At 43.0% G+C, this 23,830-nt stretch overlaps 1 protein-coding gene and 1 long non-coding RNA gene across 6 annotated transcripts in view; one reads left to right on the forward strand and one right to left on the reverse strand.

Moving 5' to 3' along the window:
* The window catches only part of LOC310843873, a 41,360-nt gene extending 33,593 nt beyond the window's left edge, over positions 1-7,767 (reverse strand). For 2 of the 4 annotated variants that reach the window (XR_014563725.1, XR_014563726.1), the window contains exon 1: positions 7,338-7,767. This is a non-coding gene — a long non-coding RNA (uncharacterized lncRNA). Of the gene's footprint in view, positions 1-7,331 lie in introns of all 4 variants that reach the window. The other 2 variants (XR_014563727.1, XR_014563728.1) reach the window with 1 other exon arrangement.
* A 3,460-nt stretch (positions 7,768-11,227) lies between these two features.
* The window catches only part of LOC310843665 (myelin protein zero-like protein 1), a 29,579-nt gene continuing 16,976 nt past the window's right edge, over positions 11,228-23,830 (forward strand). The window contains exons 1-3 of one of the 2 annotated variants that reach the window (XR_014563641.1): positions 11,228-11,597; positions 14,050-14,246; positions 16,156-19,527. Coding sequence is in view for 1 of the 2 variants with exons in the window: in XM_083737306.1 (XP_083593432.1) it covers positions 19,416-19,527 (112 nt within the window). In the remaining variant the exon portion in view is untranslated. Of the gene's footprint in view, positions 11,598-14,049; positions 14,247-16,155; positions 19,528-23,830 lie in introns of those variants that run through there. The other variant, XM_083737306.1, reaches the window with a different exon arrangement.

Below are 23,830 nucleotides of genomic sequence, written 5' to 3' on the forward strand. Positions count from 1 at the left end.
TCATCCCCTTTTCTGAAGTATATAAAGTCAGATCATTGTCCATCTAGCTCAGTATTGTCAAAACTGAGTGGTAACAGTGCTTCCCCCCAGCCCTATTTGGAGAAATCAAGAACTGAACCTAGGATATTCTAGGTGCTAACCATATGCACCACCACTAAGTTGCAAGCTCTCCCTATCACATCCAGTTCTGCATATATTGGCCCCACATTACAAACATCATTGGGAAGATGGAAGGCAAGAGTAGACCATAACAGACCTGTGTGCACACAATGTGCTGCTCAAATGTGTATATGTGCATCTGTGCTGGAAGAGACCTTATTCGTTCATCTCCATTGGTGTTTCAGTGACTCTCACAAGTATATGATAGAGCAGTGCCTTTTACATTACTAATGACTATATAATTATCTGCCATCCTGCCCTTTATAACACAAACATTTATTCATATATATAGCCCTTGGAGTAAAGTATCTCCCCCACTCTAGAAAGGCTAGTCTCCCTGTATAAGATCTCCATCCCTGCCCTAATATGTTTGACTAGTTCCCATGCCATGGCTACAGAAATGGAACTAGTGTAATAGCAAAAATAAACCTTTACTGTTGTTCTTGAATGGTGGGGGCAATTATCTGTATAGAGCTAATATGTGATCAATAATCATGCATGGATATGACCATGTCTTATCTGCTATTGGACCTAAAGTTGTATACCTACAATATGGTATTTTGAAATAAGAACAATTTATTTTATGATTATTTAAATTTGCTAAGAATTTAAAAATTAGTAATGTTTCTGCCTCAAGAAGATGACTTATGAAAAGCCAAGCAGCATTGGCTGTGGAAACCCAGTCAGATGGGCAGGGTATAAATAACATCATCATCATCATTATTATTATTATTACTTCCTAACTTGCCAGGAAATCACTGTACTGCTACCAGCTGTAACTAAGTAGGAATATGTGAGCAATAAGGTTCCCAAACAATGAATTCCAGATGGTCTTCAGGCAGAAAGCATCCTTACTAAATGAACTGGATCATCTTGTGGTTTTGGCTTTTTGTATAGGTCCTGGAAGGCACTTGCCATAAATACTAAACCAGTTATTGAGTGGATTCCCCATGAAAACAATGTTTACGCTGCTAAAGCCCCAATGTTCTGATGGTGTGTGATGCCAAAGTCTCTAAGGATAACACACCTTGTAGGTCAGGACTGGGGAACCTGTGGCCTTCCAGATATTGCTTGACCACAACTCCTATTCCTGACCACTAGCCATGCTTGACAGAGCTGATGCAAATTGGAATCCGACATCAGGAGAACTACAGGTTCCCAAAGTCCTGGCAATTGTCCACCTTGTCCAATGGATTGGCTGGCGGTGAACATGAGATTGCTTTTCGTCCCTTTCAAAAGGCCTGTCCTGGTAGAAGCGTCACACCTTACAGGTTCTGAACTTTAGCACTAAGATAGAAGTGCAAGAAACAGTATGCATTTCAAAAAGGTATCAAACTGCATAGGATTTGTATGTGACATAAGTACAGCTTTGTTGAACAGAACACAGGTGCATCTCCACCATTGTTTTCCATAATGGCTAACTAGATGCTCTGTGACTTTCAAACAAGGTATATTGAAGATAATCATCTCTTTTTTGTCCCAAGAATCTGGAAATCAAAACTTTACTGATTCGACATAGAAGTTCTTTGTTTTAGTTGTTATGGATAATGGTAATTGATAAACATATTACATTAGTTTGCCTGATCCTTTTAAAGCAGTCTATTCTAATGGCCAACACAGCATTCAGCAGCTGTGAATTCTGTATATTCACTATGAATTGTGCAAAAGGTGTTTTATTTTAGACAGATGATATATTTATGTACATTCTTTCCTTTATTTTTAAAAATCAAAGAACACAACCCATATGGACAACTCATTGTTTTGTTCACTGCACTTCTTATAGTGTGTAGCAAGGGATAGAACGACTGAACTGAAAATAATTTTTTCTTGCTACAGTGCTCAAAATAGATACACTGCTGACTACGCTCATGGCAAAGTCAAAGACCTGACACACACAGAATTTTTGTGGCAACCATCTGTCTTAGTAAGACTTTGGATTTGTCATGTTTCTCTGGGTGAAAGCAAGGTCAACTTGCCCTCTCTCTCATCTGCTGCAAAAGCCAAGGCAGTGATATGACTATTCAGGCTTGCCAACATTTCAATCCCACTCTTAATCTCACATGCTGAATCCAGAGGAAAGACAGCCATCAAAACCCTTAGTTGCTGGGATGTGCTGGAAGGTATGCCCATTTACTGCCTAATGAGGCCCAACTCTAGTTTTGCACCCAGATGAACATAGGCATCATCACTCAAGAATAGCTCAAAAGACCATAAGAGCATTGTTTCTTCATGGCAGCTTGCATTCATCATGTAACAGTGCCACTTCAGTGGACACTTCATGAAGACAGCAGGGCCACTGAGGTAACCTCTGATATTGCTACTGTTGGTTCATGTTCAGTTATTTGCTAGGTTTCTCTTCAGCACAGGGTTTGGTCCAATTTTAATATGAGGTGGAGAAAATGCATTACACCCCCCCATCCAGAAGTAGCCTGGAATGGCTGTTTACTAAAACACTGGTGCTGAGACAGTATCTTCTACCATACCTAAAGATAGCAAGGGGTGCAGGGCAAGCCACTTAATGCACATAGCTCTAGCCACTAGCTCCTTACTGCTACAACCTCACAAAATCTGCCACCCATGGCTGCCTCATTTTGCCTAATGGTAATGTTTCACTGTAAAGCAGGGGTGGCCAAACTTGCCCCTCCAGCTGTTTTGGGACTACAACTCCCATCATCCCTAGCTAACAGGACCAGTGGTCAGGGATGAGGTGAATTGTAGTCCCAAAGCAGCTGGTGGGCCAAGTTTGGCCATCACTGCTGTAAAGTGTTCTGTTATCTACCCTGCCCCCACCCCCAGGCCTGTTTGCTCTTGATGGCAATGTAGCTCTCCTCCAGATATGGATTTGGCCTATTAAACTCGTATACAAACTGTACCATTTGTCTTCCTGTAGTCACATTCCTGTCTAAGGTTCTGTGTGCTAGCAGCTAAATTGGTCATGGTGAATTCCAGTACCTTTTTTTTCTAGAAAAATAGCATTGGTCAGGAGATTGTGATGATAAATTTTCTTTCTTTATTGTTCACCTGTGTGCTCTAGCTCATTAATTATTTAATCTTAAATTTAAATGTCATAATTCATTACTTTGCTTGCTTCAGTGCAAGAGCGTAGCCATTTTATGAGTGTTCCACAATGACAGCCATAACAACAAATATAACTGAAAGATGCCTGAAAGTCCTTGGCTTATGTGTTTGGCAAGATACAGATGTAAGTAATTATATAGTTATTTAACTTTAATGAAAATATAGCACAAATGACCACAAGCCAAACATCAGTACAACAAACTTTTGCCTACTCCCTCACAACTGTTTTTGCCTATTTTTTTTCCAACTGCATATAAACTGCAAACCACAGAAATTTATCTTTGTCTAGAATTAACTTTAAAAGCTCATAAGGATTAATCTAATGCAATAAATACTACAGTACTTCCTCCCTGGAAATCAAAACAGAGAAATGTGGCATGTTCTCACTTCATGTTAATGAATACAATATTCCTATTTAAAGATAAATAGTGGGCAAGATATTGGGCAATTTTTTAAAAGTGCACAAATGGTGCAGGTGCTATTCAAGTTGTTTGGAGATACAGTACAGCTTCAGATGCCATAGATCTGAAAAGATAAGCTGCCAGGGCATGCCACAACCTAGAACATTCTGGCATTAACTGTAAGACATTCAAATATTTCCTGTGTTTTTCAAGGAATTGTGTTTAAACATGTAAGTCTTTTCTTACACAGTAAGTTAGTCTATTTTTTTTTTATTAAAAAGTTTTCAGAGGAGAAAAAAATGTGCCAAAGCAAAATTAAAACATGATAAGCATTAGTTGGATTAATTCCTTGTGCCTTTGATGAGCTCTTTTTCTAATTAGGTTAGGAAGTAGACACTTGCTGAAAAATGGTGTCAAGCCTTGTGGAGAGACAAGGAATTTATTAGTTCTCTGCATGTAACGCAGTAAGACTTTTTTAACTTCTGTATTTCATTAGCAAAACAACATAAGCACTGTTGGCAATGAAGTGGCCAGTGAAATATAGCAGGGTGGGTAAGCAACTGAATTAACAACTGAGTAAACAATGTTAGCCTTGTAAAATGAAGACAAAACATTGGAATGGGATGAGTTTAAAAATAGGAAAACTCTCTCATGCAGAAGCTACCAAACCATATTTATTCAAGTTGGGGTTCTGTGTAACTGGTGACACAGTGAAAGGGAGCAGAAAGCATGCACTGGTTCCTAAAGTGTAAAGTATCTGCATGGCAGCAATATAAGGCTGTCCTGATGCCCCATGAACCTGGATTTGGCATAGTGCTTTCCATCCCTACCTTCATGCTTAAATATATTTCTGTAGCTTACAATATTTAAAGGCAGCAAAAATCCCAAAGGAGGCAAAAATCGTTGTTAGAGGAGGGAGCTGATAGTACTTGTTGCTCCTATAATTTTCTCCCTTTGTCTGTGGGTCTCAGTGGCAGAGTACAGTACTCACTCAGGCTTCTGCTGTCAGGTAAGCACTCAGCAAAGACAGGTTTATAAACAGCTTCCTTTTTCTTAGGAACACTGCCTTCCACTCGTTCATATACATGGACAGAGGTGAAAGTAAACAACATCAGGCCAGTGGTAGAAGGGAAAACTGACTATTCCATTACAGGCATCTTAAGAGATATTCAATATACCACAGTCCCAAGCCATATACAGACCAATGCACTAAATTAGTCCTTATCTATTTAATGTTTTGATGACACCAAGTTGCAGAAGCACCTAAGGGTTGGGGAACCTGTGACCCTCCAAATGTTGTTGGACTTGAACTCCCATCAGCCCCAGCTAGCACAGCCAAGAACCATTATATTATATTGTTGCGTATCACTCCAAGCTATGAGTGGTGTGAGATTCCAGGGGTTCTAGGCAAGGGTTGTTTCCTTGGAATGAGGAACAGTGGAGACTGTGGTGTCTTTATGATATATGGTTTATTTACACATATATACAACCTGATCCTACAATGGAGGGACTTACAGCATTAACACCCCAAGAGGGCCTTGTTTCTCCCATAGCAACAGCCTTGGATTCCAGCAGAAATCAGGCATGATTCTGCCTCCCAGCTGCCCAGCCTGAAGCTTTGCTTCTACATTCTACCTCTCACACACCTAAATTCAACTCTGCCCTTAGGCGCTTTAACTACCAGTGAATTGAGGGAGGGAAACCCACCCATTTTCTGCCTGGCCCCTGAGCCACTTCCTTTGTTACCTCAGTGGCCCATACTTAGAGGGCCAGTACCTCACCAGGAAGCTAGCCTGGCTATTCAAGAAATTGAATCTGTGCTGACTTAGGAATTAGAAAGGGACTCGGGCATACAACCTATCCCCCAAACTCTTAACTCTCTCTCTCTCTCACTCACTCACACATACACACACAAATGTGGTACTGGTGAGTATTGGTGAGCATTTAAAGATGTTTTTATGCTTGCTTTTACTGTTCATTTTTGTAAGTCCCCTTGAGTTCACTGGGGGGGATGCCTAATAGGTATAATTAATAATAATGGCCAGGGGTGATGGGAGCTGAAGTCCAAAAACAACTGGGGGACCTCAAGTTCCCCATCTGATAAAACTACTAGATTACCCCACTTTATTTAGTGTCAACTTGTATTGACTGATCTTGCTAAAGGGCCTGTGGTTTAATCTTGGTAAAAATTATTTGTTCTCTAACCATTCATGTTTCAAAAATACTATTACCGGTAATTAACAGATTCTGCAAGCCTGTAGGAGAAATGTTAAACATATACCTGACAGGGTTATAAATTATGTGCTCCATAGCAGCAACTGAAACCTTGAGCTCCACAGAAGTAGGAGAATCATCAGAAAAAGCCATGTTGTTTTGCTTTGATTATGTTTCAGTTGACTCTTTAGGCCAGTGATGGCCAAACCTGGCACCCCAGCTGTGTTTGGACTACAACTCTCATCATCCCTAGCTAACAGGACCAGTGGTCAGGGATACTGGGAATTGTAGTTCCAAAACAGCTGGAGGGCCGAGTTTGGCCATCACTGCTTTAGGCAGTTAAAGACAGAAAGATATTCCAGTGAGGGAGCCGTGTTAGTCTGTTACAGCAAAAATAAGCCAAACACAATTATTAAGGCAAAATGTTTTGTGGACTTCATCAGATGCATGAAGTATTGTTCTCAGTTGGCAGAAATATTTTTTAAAAAAACACATTAGTGGGAGATGGGTGTAAATACTGGGCTCAAATGATCATGAGATGATTAAAATATAGTCTGTATTAAACGAAGTATGTTCAAAATAAACACAGTGACCATTCTCAACTGCTGTTGCTTGTAACACAATCTTCCAATACTGTATTTACTATGTTAATTAACACCTCTGGTGGGTCAGGAAACTATTTTCTCTATTTATGCGCAAGGAAGATATGCATTTTCCAATCTCAACATGTGACTACAATAATAATAATAATAATTTATTAGTTATACCCCGCCCATCTGGCTGGGTTTCCCCAGCCACTCTGGGCGGCTTCCAACAGAATATTAAAATACAATAGTCTATTAAACATTAAAAGCTTCCCTAAACAGGGCTGCCTTCAGATGTCTTCTAAACGTCTGGTAGTTGTTTTTCTCTTTGACATCTGGTGGGAGGGCGTTCCACAGGGTGGGTGCCACTACGGAGAAGGCCCTCTGCCTGGTTCCCTGTAGCTTTGCTTCTCGCAGTGAGGGAACCACCAGAAGGCCCTTGGCGCTGGACCTAAGTGTCTGGGCAGAACGATGGGGGAGGAGACGCTCCTTCAGGTATAGTGAGCTGATGCTGTTTAGGGCTTCAAAGGTCAGCACCAACACTTTGATGAAACTATGGCTGAAACGAGCCTTCTGTTATGTAGAAAGGCTAAGGCAGATGAAAATAAAATATATAAAGCCCCTTTCTACATGTGTACACTGTACTGAACAACCAATTTTAAAAAAACAAATCTATCCATGTTGGAGATTGTATTGACACCTGGTATTTTGCCTTTATTAATAATGCAGAGGGAAAACAGTGCCCTTTTGTGCGTTTGAAGACCATCTCGCTTTTATGTAAAATATCTGAATACTACTCATTACACACACACACACACGAGCCTATATCCTGCACTCAATAAATTGACAAATGGCGTTTCCCCAAAATCAATTCTTCAAGGAAAGTTTTAGTTACACTGACCTCTGTCTGCCATATGCTGCTGTTAAAGAACACAGGAGCCCAGACAGTGAAGGGGTGGGTGGAAGTTGGCTATCTCATTCACCACAAGAGCTTCCTCATCCGGGAATTCGCTCTTCGTCGTCGAATTTAAACTTGGTCCGTTGGAAGGGAGAATGCGCGCGGGGCAGGGGGGGTGAGTGAACGGGACCCCTCAGCAATAGAAAACGGCCGAGGAATTCTGTGAAGAGGGAGAAACGGCCACGCTCACTTCCTAGTTTTGCCGACAGAAACGAATGGATTTGCCCTGAAATCCGGCGGCCCAGCCGGAACGCGGCTTACTGCATTTCTTCACACGGGGTATATAAAGGAACAGAGAGATTTTTCGCGAGGTGGCCAGAATTTTCGTCCTCCCCTGAGCCCCCCTTCTGCGGAGAAAGGACTCTCCCTTGAGGTGGGCGAAGAATGCCGTGAAGCTATTTGACTGGATAATAGTGTCCCCCGGGACGGTGGGCCAAACCATTCTTCAAAATGGAAGGGGTGCACGTGTTTATGTGAGAAACCGAGCCGGCTATTAAGTAGAATACTTGCGCCGTGCAACAGGGGCGGGATAAAAGTGAAGAAGTGAGCTGAGGAGGAGTGTGTCGAGAGCGGCTCGTTGGTCTAGGGGTATGATTCTCGCTTCGGGTGCGAGAGGTCCCGGGTTCAAATCCCGGACGAGCCCGTTGTTGGAGGGGGTGATATAATTCCTTCCTATTTTGGGGGACGACCGCATTTTATTAATTTTGCAGCTCTATCATCAGGGCCTTGTGGGTGGGAGGAGGAGGAGGAGGAGCGGGAGACAAGGTGCTTGGTACATAACCATGAAAGCGATCGAGCCTTCACGAGAGGAAAATGATAAATAGATAAAGATTAACAGGAGGTGGCACTGTTGAAAAACGAGGCAATAATATTGCTTTGACATGAAGGTTGCCATGGTTATTTTTAAAACATATTCCCAAATCGAGGACTCAGGAGAAGGAAATTAAGACGCCTCCACGGAGCGCTCAAGGGAAGAGAAAGGCATCAAATAGCCTTTTATTCTGATGCTCTTTTCCATTAAGAGTCACGTGAAACGATTGCATTTATTTTATTATATTCTGGGCTTCCTACTAAAACCGCCTCTACTAGCACCATTGTCATGAATTATTAGTACGTAGTATTATTACACATGCAGGAAAGGAGCTGGGTGAATAGGAAGAAGGATTAAAAAATAATAAAAATCTTACTCCGCTTCTTAAAGTTACACAATAGGCAACGAAAAAGGAAAAGGGTCGTATTTTCACCTCTTAGTGCACCAGTAAACATCATAGTGCACCAGTAAATGGCACAACGACCATACCAATAAGTCCCGTGACAATGTATATTAAGTTCTGGGGCGGCGGGAGCCATGGGGGGTGGAATACATTTTTATTGTGCTTTTAGCACTGGTGGGAGGGGGACGATGACAACCGAGAAAAAAAATTAAAAAACGGGCTCGTCCGGGATTTGAACCCGGGACCTCTCGCACCCTAAGCGAGAATCATACCCCTAGACCAACGAGCCAGCCTTCTGCGGCTTCTCTCGCTGCTGTACAAGGAGTCTATAGCCGTGTGGCCGTATCCGGGAAAGAACTTAATTTCGTTAACATGCTAAGCAACATTAAAACATTTAAATACCTATGCGCCTTTCAAAGGTGGTTTATTTTAGGACAATGTAATTTGCATGGGGAGGGGGCGTGAATCCACACCAGCCACACGCGCAAAATTTGTTTCTCTGCTTATACGTATTCAGGAAGCGATTTGCAGCTGCTATAGATCCTTTGCCTCGCACAACGTAGTAACGTAAAGAAAAGTATTTCCGTGTTTTGATCCACCAGACGTCATAGGAACAGGATGGCAGAGGGGGGCTTTTTCAAAGCAGCAGAGAGATTTGAACGATTGGTATTAGTAATTGTATTACAATTTGACGTTGTTAGAATGAGGCTGTTATTGGACTGCAATGGAAATGTAATAAAATTATTATCAAAGCAGCAGAGAGACGGCCTGAGACGTCTCCTTCCAGTGTACATATGCAAAGTATTTAGAAGGCGCCCTTCATTGCAACGGTCTGAGGACGCGGGTGCAATGAAGTGCGCTTTAAAACAACCGTATTATTATAGCGATAACGAGAAGTGAGCAACTAAAATCAATACGAGATAGTGATCTTGAAACTGCAGAACGGCATGTTTACTGCTAGACCTGCTGAGACCTGCGGTATCCCCAAAAGCCTTGAGTAAGCAGCCATATTTTGAACTGGCGCCAAAACTGAAGTGTCAGCAGCGTCCCACCTACCTCGGAGGGAAGAGCCTTCCGTGTACCGGGTGCCGCCACGGGAAAGGCCCTTCTCGCCTGAGGACAATGCCAGGTGGCTGGACTCTGAGAAGGGCTGCCCGGGGAGAGCCTTTCGGGAGAAACGCCCCTCCTGCCTGAGACAGACTATTTGAAAATGTGTTTCAATATCCAGCCTAATACTTGGGAGTGAAGGGGGGGGGGGAACTAGCACAAGTTTTCACTCCCACCATTCCCCCCCCACCTCAAAAAGCGCAACTCAAAAGCTTGCCATAATTTTGTGACAATTTCATTTGGGAGAATCCAGCTGTATATTTTGGACTTTTTATTACTACTGTTAATAATCATCATAATAATCAGATTTATACCCTCACACTTTACTCCAAAGGAGGCCAGATCAGCAAACATATCCTCCAACCGTCTTAAAAAAAGAAACACATACAGACTTTAAAACAACCATTTTAAAAAGTTCTAAAACCCTAAAAGCAATTATCTACTGCAGTGCTTCCCCCCCAAAAAAATAATGTTTAGGGGTACTCTCATTTTGACTCAAGAAAATCAACATTTTATAGTTCAAATCAGGGAAAGTAAATACAGTAAATGGACAAAAGTACAAAGAGCCACATGTTTAGTGGTATGCATACCCCTCTGTACCCCCCAGGAAAAAAGGAATGATCTACTGTCACACTAATGTCAGGGTTAACAGGGACAGAAATTTCAGTCACCCAAAAACACAGCAAACGGGAATTATTTAATTTTTAAATTTCTCCTAAAAGTTGTTAATGAGTGAGACTAGCATAGCTCACTAGGGAAGGCATTCAGCAGACAGGGGACTGCCACCAAGAAGGCCCTGCCATGGGCCACTGCAGACGGAGCAACCTCTAGTGGTGGCACCTCCAACAGCAGGAGAGGCTTGAGATGGTTGATGTTTAGGTACTTGGGTGAGTCCCAAGCAGTGCCGGATTTATGTATAAGCTAAACAAGCTATAGCTTAGGGTCCCACTCTCTTGGGCCCCCCAAAAAAATTTAAAGGAAAAAAACCTGGATGTACATTTCCAGAATATAAAAAACAAATAAAATAAAACCTACATACAGCAACAGTGTTTTGTGTTGTGTAGGCTCCTACGATGTAAGTAATAGGCCTAGGCTGCTCCCTAAAATATCACTGGTTTGCTCGTTTCTGTATCTAGGGTGCCTACATTCTGCATGGACTGGTTGCATGGCAACATGTGCAAATGGCTTTAGAAACCTATTAGGTCCATAAATTGCCATATAGCATATATTCAACACAAAAAGCAGCGACAATGTGTTGTTGACAAAGGAAAGCTGGACATATAAAGGGCCTCATTACCTTCAGTAGCCTAGGGCCTCATCAAACCTAAATCCGGCCCTGGTCCCAAGCCATGGTGTGTGCTAACACCTTGAATTTGGCTTATGGACATTTGTTGTTTTTACCCATATGTTTTTATTTATTTCTTGCATTTACAATCCACCTTTCCTCCGAGATGCTCAAGGCTGTCTAAATAGTTCTTCTCTCCTTCTATCTTCGCAACAACCCTCTGAGGCAGGAAAGTGTGCATAATGGGGTTGCAGCTGCGGCAAGGCGCTTTTCCGAAGTGCTCTCTGTTTACGCTCCTGCTGGAGCCTGGGAGCATTTCGAAGCCCTTCCCCGGAGGCTGCTTCGCCCTGACAGCAGCTCCCCTGGACTGGGCCGCGTTCTTTCCCAGCCTCCTGCCCCTCAGGGCCCGCAACAATGGCTGTGAGGTGGGAGTGGGCGTCACAATGGGCGAGAAAATGTGGGCAGAGGCAGAAAGATGGGCGCCCCGTCCACGGCGGCAGCAGGCGGCGCGCCGGGGAAGCGCAAGAAGTTTGCCGCCCGCGATCCCGGACTATGGTTGGCGGTGGCTTTCGCTCTGGGCCAGTGTGAGCTCTCCTGGTATTCTCCGCCTATGCGGGTGGGGGGCGGGCGGGAAGGGAAAGCGCCTAGCCGCGCCCCCTTTGCTGGGGTTGCTGCTTGCTCCGGCCTTGAAAAATAGGGGAAGTGGTTGGACGGTCTACAGATGCAAGATCGCTGAAAAAAGATCGGCAGTTCAGGGTGGAGGAGGAAGACACAAAATATCAGTTTGGAGGGCTGGCACCCCTCTTTGGTTGCGCGTGTCTCAGTACCATACACCCTCGAAAATCCCCTGTCTGTGCAAGGGTGCTGAGCACATACAAAGAAACCTGCAGTCCTTAAATAGGTTTACAGAATCCATTGTATTCAATGGGATTAAATGTACTTCGGGTCATGGGCGTAGCCAAGGGGAGGGCAGCTGCCTACCCCCCAAATCAAGACAAATCTGAGGTTCTGACCCCGCCAACAAAAGCCTGCCCCCCAACAAAAATCCTGGCTATGCCCATGCTTTGGATTGCAGCGTTCTTGGACCATTCTCTAGTCTACGCCTTTTCCCCCTAAAAAATAAAATCTTGGAAACTGGGAGGTGTCGCTTCAGCCTCCTGGTTTTCTATTTTTACTTTTGGTACTTTATTTTAAGTAAGTCATGGAACACAGTAAAATGAATAATCTCAGAATTTTTATTCTTTTTTATTTTGGAAGCAGTTTTAGGTTTTGCACCCCAGTTCCTCATTGAGATTGTATACGCACTTGTAACTCAAATCAGGATCTAGAAGCTGCAAAAATGGTACTGAGAACCCATTTCCTTAAGTGTCCCTTCAAGTGGAGCACTGAAATCCTGAATAGTACAGTTCTAATGAGCTGGTTACAGCATAGGCCAGTATCTAAGCAAGATACTTAGGATTCCCATATTTCAAAAAGTAAAAACCAGGACACCCCGAAACTTGTTGAGCTTTTTAAACCATGAAAATCTGGGCGTATGGCAACCCTACATGTACTGTACCAGCAATGAAAAATATGAAAACAATAATCCTAAATATGCTATGAAATTGCATGTAGCAGAGTACAGGTACATACAATTTCACAGCATGTTTAGGATTTTTGTTTTCATATTGATGATGGATTGAACTAACATTAATTACTTAAAGATAAACTTGTTGCAGGCTAAAAAGCCCCAAAGTTTCATGCATCTGAGAAACCAAAGCACTGGTATAATCTGAAAACAAAGAGTTTAACTTGCTGCATGATATGGTAGAAATGTGGTTCTAGTATCTCTGGTCTGTTACCGTAATAAATTGATTCCCTCAAGTGTGGTTCTAGATTTTTCCCTTAGTTGTGTTATTGCAGATTAGTTTGATTCTTGGAAAATTAACTTTTTAGCTCAGTCCCATGCAAATCCAGGACTATTACTTTATTATACTTCATATAATGAAATCTATTTTGGTGAAAGAGGCCTGTGCATGGACCCTGTGCAGAAATATCTTCTCAACATTCAGTTTTATTCATTGGTCAAGCTTTTATCCCACATTTCAGGAAATGTGCCAAACTTCAATATAAAAGGACAACAGAGTACCAAATAAAATCAAAGTTAGAAACTAAAAATATAATGAAAACAGTAATGCAGATGTTTTGTGTTCATGGAACCAAGAGAGTTGTGATGTCTGTTACCTTTAGTCACGGGTGTCAAACACAAGGCCCGCGGGCCGAATCTGGCCCGCCAGACCTCATCATGTGGCCTGTGTAGCCACCGCCGGCCGCCAGCCTTCAGCCTTCACCTTTTATTCTCACTTTTTTTTTTTTTTGACACAAGAAAGCCACCTCTTCAGCGCATGCGCGGCAGCCTACAAGCCAGAGAACGTCTGCTCTCTAGCGGCGCCGGCCGTTCTACACAGGAAACCTCCACTTTACATGCATTCAGGAAATCTCCACTTGTTTTAGACAGAAGCAGAAAACAATTCTATCCAACCAAATATGATGCTAAGTTCCACTGCTGTTTTTAAATGACTTCCGCCTTTTATGATTTGCCATTAAATTTAGAGGTATCTTCTCTCCTCATCCATGTCCTTTAGCCAGTTCTCTGCTGCTGAACAACATTCAACAGGTGTTGATTCCCCACATTTTATGATGATGTAAACAGATTTTATCTTGTTTGTAGCCTTGTTGTGCACTGCTTAGACACAATGGTATTAAGCCAGGCATGTCCAAAGTCCATTTTGGGGGCCTAATCCGGCCCACTGGTTGGTTTAATCCAGTCTATCTCCTGGGGTAAAATCCTAAAAAAAGCTCAACAACTTCAGCTTTGGTTGGCCCTCACGCATGTTCATTTATTTCATCAAATCTGGCCCTCTTTGAAAAACGTTTGGGCACCCCTGCCTTTAGTAATCAGCTTGAGATGCTTTCATAACAGACAACATATCCATATATAAAAGCAAATCTTTATGCAGTTTTGTCTTGCTCTGCATGTTTAAAAACTGTAATTTTGTTGCTTACAAAGGGACGCGGATGGCATCTTGTTCTTCAACAGTCGATAGCACAGCTGATGAAGAAGTGTCCTCACCAACAGAACTCATTGTGGGGATTGGGGCAGATGCAAAGCTCCCATGCACATTCAGGTCATCAGAGGAAATCACCAGTGCAACATCTGTTACATGGAGCTTTCAACCAGAGGGATCAAAGGCTCGTCCCATACCAGTAAGAGTTAATGTCTCATTTTGCATAAGAATTTGTGGTGAAAGTGCATTACAGTGGTACCTCGGGTTACATATGCTTCAGGTTACATACGCTTCAGGTTACAGACTCCGCTAACCCAGAAATAGTACCTCGGGTTAAGAAATTTGCTTCAGGATGAGAACAGAAATTGTGCTCCAGCGGCGCGGCAGCAGCAGGAGGCCCCATTAGCTAAAGTGGTGCTTCAGGTTAAGAACAGTTTCAGGTTAAGTACGGACCTCCAGAACGAATTAAATACTTAACCCAAGGTACCACTGTACATGTTTTGACAGCACTACCTTAATTTTGTCTTATGGAAAGAATTTATTGTCTGCTCTGGAATGACAGCACTTGACCATATTCTGCCTTTCCTGCAGTGTCATAAAAAAGTAACCTTTGTTCACATCATTATTCACTTGGTCCTGCCTCTATATTTCCTCAAGATCACACTCTATGTCTCTTTGTAACCTCTTAAGGGATGTGTTCTTGCTCCTAAAACTCAAGTATTTGATGAACAATCCCAATTCCATGCATGTTCACTTTGGAAGTAAGCTCAGAAGGACTTATTCTGAAGTATCTGTAGGATTGCAATCCGAATCTTCAAAATTCCCCACCCAACTCCCCAGTTTTGTTTCTGCTTTGCCTCCTTTGTCCTTTAACAAATCCGCCTGCAAGAGCTTGCAGCTTGGGGAATGCAGCGTTGATCACCAACTCTCTCCCTCTCTCCTTCAGATTTATTAAGTTTTCTATCTCAGTTTCTGCTATAGTGTCCAAGGTGGCCCTTTCCCTTTCCACTTCACTGCATGGCCATCTCGTGATATCCTAGGTCTTAGAAATGGTAACTCTGGTATGTATGTGGGGCAGTGTGTCTCAGTGGAGGGATTATCAGGTGAAACCATATAGCCTCTGGAATTTGCTGACTGACAGCTGCGATCCTGGGCATATATATATATATATACATAAATTTTGTATTGTTTTTTAAACAAATACAATAACCATTAAACACTTATCCAGCAGCACAACTAATGGTGTTTGTTTATGTATACATACTTGAGAGTAGGGCTATGTGCACATTAACAGCTTGAAATGAAGTAAGGTCATCACCCCCACCCCCCTGCATTTCAAATCACTTTTAAATGTTGCTGTTCACAACAGAGGGTGCAAGCTCCAATTCACTAAATCTATCATCTGCACATGTGCAACAGCTGCCTGAAATATACATAGCTTAACCATGGTTTCCATATTCTTATTGGATGAAAACTGGGTTGAAGGAAGACACACCAGACAGGAGTATATCACCAGAAGTTATGGGATTCCTATGGACTGCGGCAATGTCATGCTTAGGGAGGTTCTTAATGCCTGAAGTTTTATTGTCTTTTTAGTGTTCTGTTGGGAGCCGCCCAGAGCGGCTGGGGAAACCCAGCCAGATGGGCGGGGTATAAATAATAAAATTGTTGTTGTTGTTGTTACTTGGCTTCAAATGACAGCAGTGGCAGCATGCCGGAGCCAGAGTAGGTAGTAGAATGTACATAGCCTGAGCTCCATTGAGCTTAGTGAGACTTACGGTACTTCAGATTGAACATGCCTAGGATTCAGCAAAAAGTAAGAGAGGCTTCCGAAATGTAACAAGAATAAAGTTTGGTGGTTTGGCTGCATCTGGGTGTTACCCTTTGTGAATCCACTGAAGATCAAGCTTAGAATCCAAGTTTTGTGTAATCAATCCCCGAGGTGTTGGAAACATCCACTCAATGTTACTAAAGCAGGAAGAAAAGTTAAATGTTCATGCAAAGTTAATCATGGTTTGATTTGAAATTTGAATCCTGTTTCTCCAACAACTATGTTCATCTCAAAGCAGCTATTAACAAAGTTATTGTGTTTGTTTTTATGCTTACAGTTTTTCTATTACTCAAATGGGAGGGAATATAATGGAAAGAATACACAATTCAATGGTCGAAGTACCTGGGATGGAGATTTTTATAGAAAGGATGCATCCATCAAGGTAGGAAACATGCAACCTATAGACAATGGCACTTACTTCTGTGATGTTAAGAACCCACCAGACATAGTCACTGAGCCAGAGCAAGTTGAAGTTAGAGTTTTGGAGATAGAGAAAATATTGGGCCCTGGAAGAGCAGCACCAACCCCTGCAAGTACCACAACGGCAACGGCAACAGCAACCACAGCCTCTGGAAACATTTCACTTAATGGAGTATCATTTTGGCTACTTGTCCTTCAATTCTGCTGCATTCTAGCATCTTTTCAAAGCTATTTGTTCTGAAAATAAAGTATACCTCTTAAGATTATTAGGAGTGTTCTCCAATTTATTATTATTATTACTACTTTAATTAATTACCTACCCTTTATCCTAAGGTCCTGGGGTGGGTTACAACAATTTAAAATACAACAGTAAAAACTATTTAAAGATTTATAATTACAAAAAAAATATCATCACAAAAGATAGGGTAAGTCTTGAAAATATATATTTGAGGTGTCAAAGGCCTGGACAAAGAGGTACATCTTCAGCATTTGCCAAAACGTTGTCTGAAGTTGTCAGACAAATCTCTATGAGGAGGGAATTTTAATACACAGTCTTCTCAGCTGTACAGTTATGTTATGACTTTGGGGTGGGGGTGGGGAAGTAGGCGGTATGCAGAGACCCTTCTAACCTCTGGATCCAGCAAGTGTTGAAGTGTAAGTAATGCTAGAGAAACAAAAGCCATAAAGAGAAACAAAAGCAAGTGGATCAGTGTGGGATGGTAAATTTGTGCCCCCCCCCAAAAAAAAACTGTATGGTAGTTAGAAAAATACAAAGGTGAGAATTGAAAGTGGGAGAGAGTCAGAGCAACATGTAAGAGAAATGTTTGATTTCTGTTTGGATTCAATGGGAGAAACAAGACCCTCTTAGGGTGTGAATACTGTAAGCTCCTTCATCGTAGGCTCAGGCTGTATATATGTGTAAAGAAACCATATATCACAAAGATACCACAGTCCCCACTGTGTCTCGTTTCCAAAAGGAAACACGAACCCTGGGTAAGCGTCTGGAACTCCTGGAATCTCGCACCCTTGGATACTGGGGGTGGCATGCAACAGTTATGTGGTATCAGCAATATAAGCATTCAGAACACAATTCTTTGTTTTGTTTAAACTTCTCTTTATGGGTAGGAGTGTTGTGTCTATCACATTGTAGTGCACATTAATCTCAAATAACACACTGTGACCTGTGATGGGAGTACTCTCTGTACAGCTATTAATATGACAGAGGACTAGGAGCAGTCTATTCTCCCAGCACAACATCTGAAAGGCATTCTCTGGAGCAGGCTGTGAAAGAGGCAAAACCACCTGGAGAAGCTAGTCCATTGCACCTCAAAGCGTCTCTTCATGGTTGGACTGCAGGACCCAAAATATATTTTACTATACTCACCACATTTCTCCTAGTGAGAAGTTATAGGGCCACAGTGCTTGCCCAGGTTTGATATGCTTATGCAGCAAGTCACTGGCCTTACTGGTAATTTGTAATGGTTGCATTTATTCTATGTATATACAGGGTGAACATAGGTAGAGGCACAACTAAAACACTCTGACCAACAGGAGAAATCCACTGCTACCACATCAGATCTCGTGAGAGGAAAGCAGCCAGCATCTTAAGATACTTCTGCAGATTCAGCTGTGTGTGTCCTTGTCTTTCTCATTCTCCATTGAACTGCCATCTCTTGTGCCTAGGACTATCAATATCAATATCCCAAATCTCCCTAAGTACTTCTGTGGAAAGGAGAGAACAAATATATCAGTGTCAAAAGGGGGCGTGGTGGTGGCTAGAATTCCAGGCTTCTCTAAAAGTTGTCATTTCACTGAAACTTACATTTCCTGCCAGTACTGAAAATAAAATGTTGGGGTTTCCATAGTAACTTCATGCTTGTGAGTCAAGATCTTAAGCCCACATTGCATGTGATTGACTTTGAAACCCAAATATAAAAATGTTGATTGAGGCAGAATGATGGAGGAGATAACCTGGAGGAGACTAGAAGCTGGTCTGTAGGCCAGTCTTCAACCATTGTCACTTGATTATGCATGACCAGCTTCTGCTCTTCGGCAGCATATACTGTAAGTGGTTTTTTTCCAGCGTGGCCTCACTGCCTTACACATTGACAAGCTTTATAATACAGTGGTACCTCAGGTTAAGAACTTAATTCGTTCTGGAGGTCCGTTCTTAACCTGAAACTATTCTTAACCTGAGGTACCACTTTAGCTAATGGGGCCTCCCGCTGCCGCCGCGCAATTTCTGTTCTCATCCTGAAGCAAAGTTGTTAACCTGAGGTACAATTTCTGGGTTAGTGGAGTCTGTAACCTGAAGCGTCTGTAACCTGAGGTACCACTGTACTCTGCACAACCTGGGAATGATGACTTGACAGTATGGACCACATGTATCGGGGTGGTATTGTTTCCTATAGAATTGTGAGGGATTGAACCCTTGGTCCAATCAAAACACCAACCAAGTGTCAGGATCGCAACTGCCTATCAGATTCTTGAAGAATATAAACATAAACATTGCATTATTGTTTTCAGTCTCTGGGGTGCAGTGTTCAAACATTTCAGAGTATTTTAAATGACTGTCGTCTTAACAGGTATGCAGTGGCTCTCATGTACCATGCAATTCTTCTGGTACGTTGTTAACATATAACGCATGAAGAATACTCAAGCAAACCAAAGACTGCTTAAGCAGTCATCTAATTCCTCGACTCTATTCCTATATTATGATTATTTACATCATGGCAGGAAGCAGCTTTGAAGTAACATCAGTGTGTTTTAAAACACACACAAAAGCAATGAAATAACAGCAAGTCATCAAGATCTTCCCCGAAGGATTTCCCTACCAAGCGAAAGATCCTCTTTGTTCCCTAGCTAGTGTACTAGTTATCAAGAGGCTTGCTCCTCTGCGTCTGGGTCATTTTTATGACCCACCTTTCAGAGTTTCAGCGCCCACAACCGCGCACACGATTCGAGGGCAGCAAAAGGCCTCGTGCTTTGGGCACTTTGACTTTCGCGCCAGCCGGACTCGACGGCGTCGCTTTGCCTCCTGCCCCCCCTCCCCAGCAATGGCTGTGAGGTGGGCGGCGGCGCAACAATGGGGCGCAGAGGGTGTCCGGAGGCAGAAGGATGGCTGCCGCCTCCACGGCCGCAGCAACCAGCGGTCCGGGGAAGCGAAAGAGCTCTTTCCCCGCCGGCGCGCCGGCGCTCTGCCTGGCGCTGGCTTTGGCTCTGGGCCACGGTGAGGGCTGCCGCTCTTCTCCGTCTCCGCTGGGGCGCGCGGGAAAGGCGAGAGGGCGGGGAAGCGGCTCCCGGGCGGGGAGAACACGTGGCCTGGCCCCACCCCCCGTTCCTGGGGTCCCTGGCGGGGAGCAAAAGTCGCTTTGGGCGGGAAAAGAGGGGTCGCTTCGAGGGCGGAGCAGAGGATGGATTGCGGGAAACCTTAGTACGAGGGGTTGCTTGGAAGGGGAAATCACTGGATGAGGAATTACGCTGGGAAGAAGGCGGCTTTATGAGCAGTCGCAAAGAGAGGAAGATTAACTAATGCTACGGAGGGATCTCACACTTGGTTGTGTGGTGTTGACGTTTCGGCCTTAGTATCCTCTCGGAAGCTTGGGATCCTAAACAGGGGTGCGGAGTCCATTGTTTCCAACAGGACCTACTTCAGAGAAACTGCTTTGGATTTCAGTCTACACCTCTTTTTGTAAAAAGTAAAATATTGGGAACTGGTCACTTCAACCTTCTGGTTTTCTGTTTTTACTTGTAGTGCTTTCTTCTAAGTTATTCCTGGAGCACGGCAAGGTGAATGACCCCAGAATTATTTTTTTAGATGCATTTGGTGGCTTTGCACCCCAGCGCCTCAGTGATACTGTATTTGTACTTGTAGATCAAGTCAAGGACCTAGGAATTGCAAAGATGGTACTGAGAACCATCTTCGGCCTCATACCTAACTTACCCCTTTTCCTTAAGTGTCTCTTCAGTTGGAGCAGTGAAGCTCTGAGGAGTACAGCTTAGCAGTTCTTATAAAGTCCCAAAGTTTGATCCACTGTTGATTGGGCTGGGACATCAGAGGAGCCAGTCGCTCTAGAGAGGAAAGCTCCAACACTGGATTTGCCTGCCTGATATCTGAGATGCCATTTCAGAGGAGATACTATTGCAGTTTAAGTGTACTAGACAGAAAAGTCTACATGTACAGTAAGTTGGAATATGGTGTGGAGAGGACAAATCTGTTTAACATATGCACTGCCATGTTTCTTATTCTCACTAATCTCCCAGAGTGTCATATGTCAAGAGGCTGGAGACCTCATTACTCTGCACAGCTTTGTCTGGCTCTACAGTCTTATTTTATTGCTTTTAAAGGGGTCAGGATGGCATCTTGCTCTGCAGCACCCGAGAAGACAGCAGTTGCAGTATCTTCACCAACAGAAATCCATGTGGAGTCCGGGAAAATTGCAAGGCTTTCATGCTGGTTCAGAACATCAATTATGATTAGTGCTGCTACATCTGTTAGCTGGAGCTATCAAGCACTGGGATCAAACAGTCGTCCCATAACTGTAAGAGCAAATTTCTGCACAAGCATTTGTGGTGCAAGTGGGTTACATGTTTTGAAACTACCACCACCCTTTGTCAATTGTATGAATGTCTTGTAGAAATTAATTGTATGTCGTGGAATGACAGCACTCAGTATGGACAAAGGGACAGGGGAGGCGTACCCCTTTTCACTGCTTGAGGCGAAATGCCACCAGCAGGAAGGGACAGCAGCAATGGCAGGTTCCGGTAAAATCTTGCAAGATCTCGTAAGATTTCTCTGGAAATAGGCACCAAGGCTGGTGCCACTTTTCCACCAGTAGTGGAAGTGGTGGGACAGACAGGCTGCAGATGGGAGTACTACCTTGGTCACACTGGATGGACAGTGTGGATGGACACATGGATGCCAAGGGCTTGTCCACAACTCAGAACCTGCCTGCCTTTCCACTAACCCACCTGTATCCCAATGTTGTCTCAGAACTTTCAATGTGGAAATTTTTTAACCCTGGCTGTTCAGGACTTTCTAAGGATAAAAAAAGCCACATTAAAACAGGGGCGGTTCCAAGACAACAGTGGGAGCACCTACATGAGCACAGTGATAGGCAGGTGCAAATCCACATTTTCCTCTAGTGTGGACAAGTCCTAGTTTTTGCCCATTGGCATAGCCAGAGGGGGAGCAGGGGAACTGCTGCTCTCCCCTAAATCAATCAATAAATAAAACTTAACTAAAAGTAGAAATTGGTAGAAAGATCTTGACAGATTTTTCTGAGCCCTTGGGGTCAAAAGAAAGTAATTTAAAACCACTGTTGTTGAGACGTTTCATTCCAAATCTGCTAGACAAAGCCAGACAGAGGATGGTGACAGGTGGGTGTCCTGTCCCCCCAGCACAAATCTTGGCTATACCCATGATTTTGCTTGTCCTTAGATATAAAGTGCAGCCTTTCATATGTTTTGTTCCTATCTCTCTTCTCTTGGACTCTCCCTTTTATCACAATTCTTTACTGTGTCTCTTTGTAGCCTCTTAATGAATTTGTTCTTGCCCCATAAAGCATAAACCATAAACAAACCCAATCCCATGTAAGTTCAAAGGGGCTTACTCCCAGGTAAGCATTCATAGGAGTGCAATCTCAGTCTCCAATTTTCCCCACCCACCCTTCCAGTTGTGTTTCTGCTTTGCCTCCTTTCCCTTTCAATTAAGCCGCCTGCAGAATATTAGGGGTAATTGCTCATCATTTCCCCCCTTTCTCTTTTTAAAGATGTTATTGGAAGATTTCTATCCCACTTGTAGCTCCCAAGCTGGCTCTTCTCCTCCCAGGCATGTGGAATCACTGGATAAATGCAAACCTTTATGTCTTTGTATACGTGTCTGAGATGAGGGATGTTTCAGTCAAAACCATATCTCCTCTTGAATCTACTGTCTTAGGCTGTGCATAGTACCTGAGAGTAAGCTCCATTGAACCCCGTGGGATTTGTAATGGAAAGGGGAGGCTAGGGGAACCTGCTTAAACCCTTTCTTGCACAGCTGCCTTGCCAGAAAGACCTGTTGTGAATTAAACTATGCAGTAACAATGCCACCATACCCACAATTAAGCCCAACAACCCCCAGGCAGGATGAAGTCTTGGAGGTCAAAGCAATTTTATCCAGTGTTATGCTGAGATGACACACCTTGAACTTTTCAGCCAGATGCCTCTCAATATATCCAGAAAAAGCAGAAGTAGCACCCCTGGGTTTAGTGCAACCTGCTCTTTCTCTCAAAAAATGCCACTCTTTCAAACCCAGACAAAAATAAAGGCTTACGTGTCAGGTGGCTGCATCTGAGTGTTCTGCTCTCTGTAACTACTGGAAATCATGTGTACTTCTCCATGGTGTTGGAAATATATCCACTCAATGTTATAAATGAGGATGAAAATTAAAGGTATAAATGCAAAGTTACATGTGTTTATTTCTGTTATTACAGTTTTTCTATTACTCAGATTGGAAGGCATATGATGGGAAGAATACACAATTCAGTGGCCGAATCATTTGGGCTGGAAATCTTTTTAAGAATGATGCATCCATCAAGATAGCAAATATGCAACCAGCAGACAATGGCACTTATTTCTGTGATGTTAAGAACCCTCCAGATATAGTCACTGCAGAAAGGGCAATTGTAGTTAAAGTTCTGGAGAAAGAGAATATGCCTGCAAGCTCCGGAAATATTTCATCCTGCTGGCTACTTGTACTTCAGTTCTGCTGCGTTCTAGCCTCTTTGACAAACTACTTGTTCTGAAAATAAAACACACCTCTTGAGGCAATTAAGAATGTTCTCCAGTATCTCATTTATCTGGACACTTAGCAATGGGGTTGAGAAGGAATTGGGATGAGTTGCAATATGCAAGACAAATAATATTGCCCTGCTGAAATAGCAACTAACTAAAACAGGCATAGGGAAACTCTGGCCCTCCAAATGTTTGGGACTACATTTCCCATCATCCCTGACCACTGGTCCTGTTAACTAGGGATTATGGGAATTGTAGTCCCAAACATCTGGAGGGCCGGAGTTTGCCTATGCTTGAACTAAAATGTACTAAAAGCTCATTCCCCCATGGCAACTTTAATCCTAGTAAGCAAATGAAAATTTTGCAGCACCTCCTTCTCTGCAGGATGGTTGTTTCTTAGTTATGAAGCAACCACTGAGATTGTGTGTGTGTGTGTGTTTATACATGACTTTGACAACTAGATGGATGGATAGAATAAAGAGAGCATTTCAAAAATGCCCAACCAATTGCAATGCTGTCCAGGGGTCATTTACCTTTTACCTTTTCCTAGATAAACATAACATCTCATACACTGTTTTCTGAAATCTATAGTTATGTGCAGTGCTCTTTTTCTAGAAAAAGGGATGCCGAAACTCACCATGAATGGCTCCCTTTTTCTCTTATAATGGCAATAGCACCCACCTGAGAGGTGCTGGAACTGAGTTCCAGTGAGTTCCAGTGAAAAAAATGCCCTAATTATGTGGTATCAGCAACATAAG

The sequence above is a fragment of the Podarcis gaigeae genome, assembly GCF_964106915.1.
Source record: "Podarcis gaigeae genome assembly, chromosome: 4".
Classification (NCBI taxonomy): Eukaryota; Metazoa; Chordata; class Lepidosauria; order Squamata; family Lacertidae; genus Podarcis; species Podarcis gaigeae.